Source organism: Teleopsis dalmanni, chromosome 2 (assembly GCF_002237135.1).
Source record: "Teleopsis dalmanni isolate 2A chromosome 2, ASM223713v2, whole genome shotgun sequence".
Taxonomy (NCBI): Eukaryota; Metazoa; Arthropoda; class Insecta; order Diptera; family Diopsidae; genus Teleopsis; species Teleopsis dalmanni.
In genome coordinates this window covers 55,552,937-55,559,295 of record NC_051847.1, presented here as the reverse complement: position 1 = coordinate 55,559,295, position 6,359 = coordinate 55,552,937, and the positions used below count along the sequence as shown (strand labels likewise).

Genomic DNA, 6,359 nt, shown 5'->3' with positions numbered 1-6,359 from the left:
CGAATTGGCCAAATGCTTTTCATATATAAGAAACATTGTACAATAATATTTTATATTTCAAAAACCAGCTGCAATGAGAAACTTGTATCTCCTACAGTCAAGCTGCTATAAGAACAACAACAAGAAAATATATAAGCTTATTAGGGTTACTTCGGTATAGTATATTACTTTGGTATAATTATCTTGGTAACATTAAAAAAGAGAAATAAATATAATGAATAGTTGTGAATTCGGAATTTTGATTCTGGCACAAAAGTAAAAAATTTAATAGATGATAAAAGGAAACTTTATGAAATAACAATAAGTTAAAAGTTATTAAATACTCGTAGTGAAATATTAGCAAAGAATTTTATTTAAAGATATTATACAATATTACCAAGGAGTAATATAAACTATATATGTATACTAGGGATGCAATGAAATATCTTTAATGTATAAGAACTTCAACTTATGTACTAGGCTAGTTACCCGAGGAGTGATAAATTATCATTATTAACTACTGTGTTATATAAAACTGACTAAATAACTCGTATAATTTTGAAATACAACTGAAACTTGAAACAGAGATGTAAAGACATTATATCCTTTTTGGGTTTTTATGTATATCTCTTGCGCTGATTTACTCGTCGGTACCGCCTTTGATGACTAATATTCACACCCGATATTCAACAGATCGATCACATTTTCCCATATTTTTAAAATTTAAATATTGTTCTTAACTTTCTGGCTGAAAAAATATGGCTTGATAAATATCAAGTCTATTAACATTTCTTTTTTGCCATTCCTGTAAGGAATAGGATTTAAAGTGTTTGGTGACATACTTCATTCAAAAGTGGTTTCTTTGAGTTTAATCTTGCACTGTCGATTTCAATGTTTTTGTTTTATTTATATTAAAAGAGGTTTTAGTACGAGTAAATCCTACTATCTTTTTTAGTATGTAGAAATTTTTCAATTTTATTTTTCCTGTTTAGTTAATTAATATTGTATTATATATTATATCTGGGTACTACTTTTCCAAACATCGGTAGTTTTCTGTAATTTCATTGTCTTAATGGTCTTAATGCGAACGGTTTTTCGTTAGGTTAATTGCAGGTAGTTAGGTTAGCATTATTTCCGTTGTGCAAGGAGCATAAAAATCTAATAATAAATTATAAAAGTTCTTCCACTATTTCCAATTAAAATATTTTCTCAACAAAATAGCTTTTATATAATTACGATAGTTAAAATATATAAACATACATTTGAATGTGTATGAATAGCAAATTATGCGGTTATAGTATTTAAAATTTTAGTGCTAAAAGTATTTTCCCGGGAAACAGAGAGTGTTTTTTAAAATGGGAATTTTGCCAAAAAAACAACGCATTCTGTAATTCAAATAGACACTCTCATGAAAAAAATATTTTTCTCATTGTGTTCAGTCGCCGTCGATCATTTCTAAAGCGCAATCTTTTTCCTAGCAGTATTATTTGGCTAGGCTAAAATTGCTTATATAATTTAAAATATAAGTTCGGGTTCGAAACAAAAAATAAAAATAATTGTAAGTTAATAAACAAAGTTTCTAAATAAATCATTTTAAGTAAAAGTTAAGAAGTTTCATACTATGTGAGGATTTATTATTTTTATAAAAATGTATGACAACAATTAAGTGCATATGTGAAAAAATCGAAACTCTGATAAATACTAAATAAATATGTATTTAAAACACAACTTCCAATATATGTATAAAAATCCTTTAAACAAAGGAATTATGCAATAACCATTACAACATTCAGTAACGTTAAAGAAATTATAAAAATAAAAACAAAGAAAACATTAAATAATTCTAAAAATAATACACAATGCAAGTGTGCAAAACACCTGGAAACATAGTGTAAAAATTAGAAATAATTATATATGTACACATAGATATATATATATATATATAAATATATATATATATATGTATATTTATATATATATTATTTTTCAAATGAGCACGACTTTATTTATATAAAATACATTTTTTTCATAACTATGCCTGATGTTGTTATAAATAAAATGTGCTTTTTGACGTATCTAGATATTTTCCCATAGATCAATGTATATATGTATATAAAAAAACATTTATCATACTGTAATATACATATAAAACCAAATGAGCTTTGGGCCAAAAAAATATTGAAAATTGAATTTAACTAAAATAAAAATTTGCTTTGGTATTTGTATTTATGTTAATATAATATACATATAAATATTTTTATACATATGATAAACTATAATATAAAAAAAGTGTACTTTATATATGTATATATTTATTTTTATATTCTTTATACCCTTATTTATGTATTAAATTTAAAAAAAAATTACTGTATTAACAACAAAAACTTATATATTTATATTTGTATTATAAATGACAAAAAATTTACAAAAAATATTTACATATTATTTATATTGTATATTTACATATAATATTAATGTGTGTATGTAATACGTGTGTAATTTATATAATATATATATATATATAATATATATATAAATTCTTTTAAAATTATAAAAGAATAATTTTTAATACATTGACATAATATATAAAAATATTATTGATTACTTAAACAGTGACAATTATTTGACTAACTTTGAAATATATAGATTTCTTTATCTAATATTTTGCTAAATGCACTATTTTTCAAAAAATTTATCATACATTGTCAAGGATTATCACTCCATTCATTAGTATGTTATAGGTAATCAAAGTCATTTATTATGTACAAAGCTTTTTTCTCTCTGCTGTGTAAATCGATTTTCCAGGGCCCTTCTACAAGGTCGAATGTTTGAACATCTGAAGAATAGAACGTATAATGCAAAATATAACAATAAAGTAATATAATGATTTGGTACTTGTGTGCTACAGGTATTTCTTTATTAAGAGCAATTTAAGACCAGGAATTTAGTGTCACAATTATAATTTTTAATACTTTTTCACACTAATATGTCTGTATATGTATATATGTATATAATTAATTGGACGGTTGCCCGTCGTAATGATTTTGTTTGCAGTACACACAGAACTATTTAAGTGTAATTTTAAAAAATATGAATATCTGCCTCTAACATTTATATTATTAATTTAAGCTCATTTATTCTTGAGGTCTTATGTTGTATAAAAGCTTTTTATCTAATAATATACCATTTTAATCTGTCTGAGACTGTTGTACCGTTGTGAACTTACGTACAAAGGTCTCGAATTTAATAAAAAAAAATAAAACGTCTTTCATACATGTCAAAAAATAAATTTTTCAGTTAATTATTAACATTTTATTAATACTAAAAGAACGAAAAATTTTTTTAAATAATTGAACCAAACTAATAAATGAATTGCAAAAAATTTTATATTTTCATAAAATTTATAATACAATTTCAATATTAACTTTAGGCTTTGTTTGTCCAAATTACCTTAAATTATCAGACTTTCTTTAAAGACAGTACATTAGATATCAAAGGTGGTGGTGTAAACATTTCCCCTTTAATAATTAATGAAATAATAATAATAGTAATAATAACACAACTAACTTTATAGATGTTGACAGTAACTAATAAATATATAAAGAAGAGATAAAAAACAATGGAAATAATTGTACATGTACATATTTAATTTAACAATACTATATAAACAAAAATTCTTATTAAATTTAATTTTTGTAAATAAAAAAAAGAAATATTCAATGTTACTACAAGATTCATTAGTAATGTAATAATAACAGGTTAGTGTAATGAATTAATATATATATGTACATATATATATATATATATATATGTATATTTGTTAATATTTTTATTACACGCAATAATAGTTTTTTTATGTTAATATCATCATTCCCCAACAGATATCGATAATTGTATGTATTTCTTTATTTATAACCTCAATTTTATTAGCTTCAGAAGTACATAAAATTATTAAAATTTTTTTAAGGCATCAATCCTTTAAACTAGCGATGCTCATATGTTTTACTCATATATTTATTAAAGAATGGTAGGTATATATTCCTTAAAGTTTTGTATAACATCTTATTTAATACCTCTTTTAAAAAAATAGAGATGTGAAAAACAATATTAATTATTTATAGAAAAATGACTACGTAATAAATAGGTCTAGTAGAAGTTCTAAAATTGTTTTAATTTAAGTCAGTTTTTTATATTTATTAATTTTACCTCAAGAAATAAGTAACACAAGTTATCATGTTATTATTAACATTTATTCAAAAACGTTTATGTTAAGTCATAGCAGAATGATAATAAAATTAAATTTCAATATCAAGTCTTTATATCTTACGTAAGGCATACATATTCATATACACATACATATAAAACAACTTTTACTAATTGTAATGTATCTAAAATATATTCTTTTGATAGTTTATTTATTTACAGAATATAAATAATAATAATCAAAATAACTTCTGAAAAACCAAACGCTAATGCTGTATTTTTACTCTTTTATTAACATGAAATACTAACAGTTATCGAAATATGTGTATGTAAAAAATGTATTGAATATACACTATAAAAAATTATATAATTTTACTAAATTGTTTTGTATGTTAATATGTATATAGTAAGAGACAAAATGTTATTAAACATAATAGCACAAGACACTATATTTTATAATAAAATATATTAATCTGTTTGAAAATATCTGTGTACTCATGAAATTTTAAAATGTATACTCATGTTAAAAATCATTAACAATAATGTTGTTGAAGTATATGAACATTAAAATGATATAGACTACTAATGGAAATCTGTTTTAAAACGTTCAAATAATATAAAATAAAATTTTTATCATATACTTTAATGTCATTATATAAAATTAAATTTTTTTTCTTTTTTCATTTTAACAAAATAAAATGAGGAATTGTTTGCAATTCCTCGTCCTTAGTTTGAGAAAAATAAATTTATAGAAAAAACTGTATGTTTATTGCAATATATGTTTTATTATGAAATTCGAAAAATTAATTTTAAGTAATGTTTTTGTGTTAAAAAAATGACTTATCAAAAATAAATCGTTTACGCGTGGTATGACAAATACAATGTGGAAATAACCAGGGTAGTATTTGTGTTTAGTACCTTTTCAATTTTATCGGTCAAATACTCAAGATTAGAATCGATTAAATATGTAGACAAAAAACATTGTTGTATTACGTTGCGCTTTTAGGTAGAATACTTATGAATTAAACACATAGAAAAAATTTCTCCTTGCCTGATGCAAAAGTTAAATATATAAATCACATTGTAAAGTTTAGTGGTTGTAAAGATATTTTAACACCTTAAGAGACACGTAAGTTTGTAAGTTTTTTTTTTTTGCTTTAGTAAATCACATTTGTTATGATGAAAATTCGTTTGTTAAATGTGAATGCGTGAATTGCTTGCAAAACGCGATATTTTCTAATTATAAAATTGGTAACAAAAAATTATAGTGATTAAAAAGAAGAATTTACGAAAAAGTAATTTGAATAAATAATATTCTTAATAATGTGAAATAATTTTAATCGTGTTTATATTAATTGTCTTTTTATATATTATAGAGTTGTGTGTGTCGTCATTTAAGTAACTATGGAAGACGGTCATTCTAAAACCGTCGAACAGGCCTTAAATTTTTTTGGCACTGATCCAGAACGTGGGCTTAGCGGAGATCAAGTAAAAAATAACCAAAAGAAATACGGACCAAATGGTATAAGCAATGTAAATTTTTTTCTTCTAATTATTAAAATACACATATTTCTACAGAATTACCAACGGAAGAAGGTAAATCAATATGGCAGCTCGTATTAGAACAATTCGACGATCTTCTGGTTAAAATTTTACTTTTAGCAGCTATTATATCCTTTGTAAGTTATTAATTTAGTATCCTTTCATCCTTAAAACTATTACACAATAAGCACAAAAACCATATAAGTTAAAAGATAAGTTTGGAAAAGATTATATATAAATGTGTGTTTCACTTTTAATTAATACTGAGAGGCTCTTAAATGTTATTCCTCTTAAAAGCCTCTTAATCTGCACTTATGTGCGTGTCTTGATTTTGTTGTTGTAACAAAAGTATTTTAAGTAAATTTATCATATCTTTTACAATAACAATATATAAATAAACTAATATTCTTATCTATATTTAATTAAGTATTTAAAATTTAAACATAAAATATTTATTTTAGGTTTTGGCGCTTTTTGAAGAACATGAAGACACATTCACAGCTTTTGTGGAACCTTTAGTTATATTGTTAATTTTAATAGCAAACGCAGTTGTCGGTGTTTGGCAAGAAAGAAATGCAGAGTCAGCTATCGAAGCTCTTAAAGAATACGAACCAGAAATGGGCAAAGTTGTGCGA

At 23.3% G+C, this 6,359-nt stretch overlaps 1 protein-coding gene across 1 annotated transcript in view; it reads left to right on the top strand.

Moving 5' to 3' along the window:
* The first annotated feature begins 5,144 nt into the window (after positions 1–5,144).
* Positions 5,145–6,359, top strand: part of LOC119674594 (transcription elongation factor SPT5-like) — a 5,156-nt gene continuing 3,941 nt past the window's right edge. The window contains exons 1-4 of the mRNA XM_038085739.1: positions 5,145–5,319; positions 5,559–5,704; positions 5,761–5,861; positions 6,186–6,353. Coding sequence (XP_037941667.1) covers positions 5,587–5,704; positions 5,761–5,861; positions 6,186–6,353 — 387 coding nt within the window. The 5' untranslated portion in view covers positions 5,145–5,319; positions 5,559–5,586. The remainder of the gene's footprint in view (positions 5,320–5,558; positions 5,705–5,760; positions 5,862–6,185; positions 6,354–6,359) is intronic.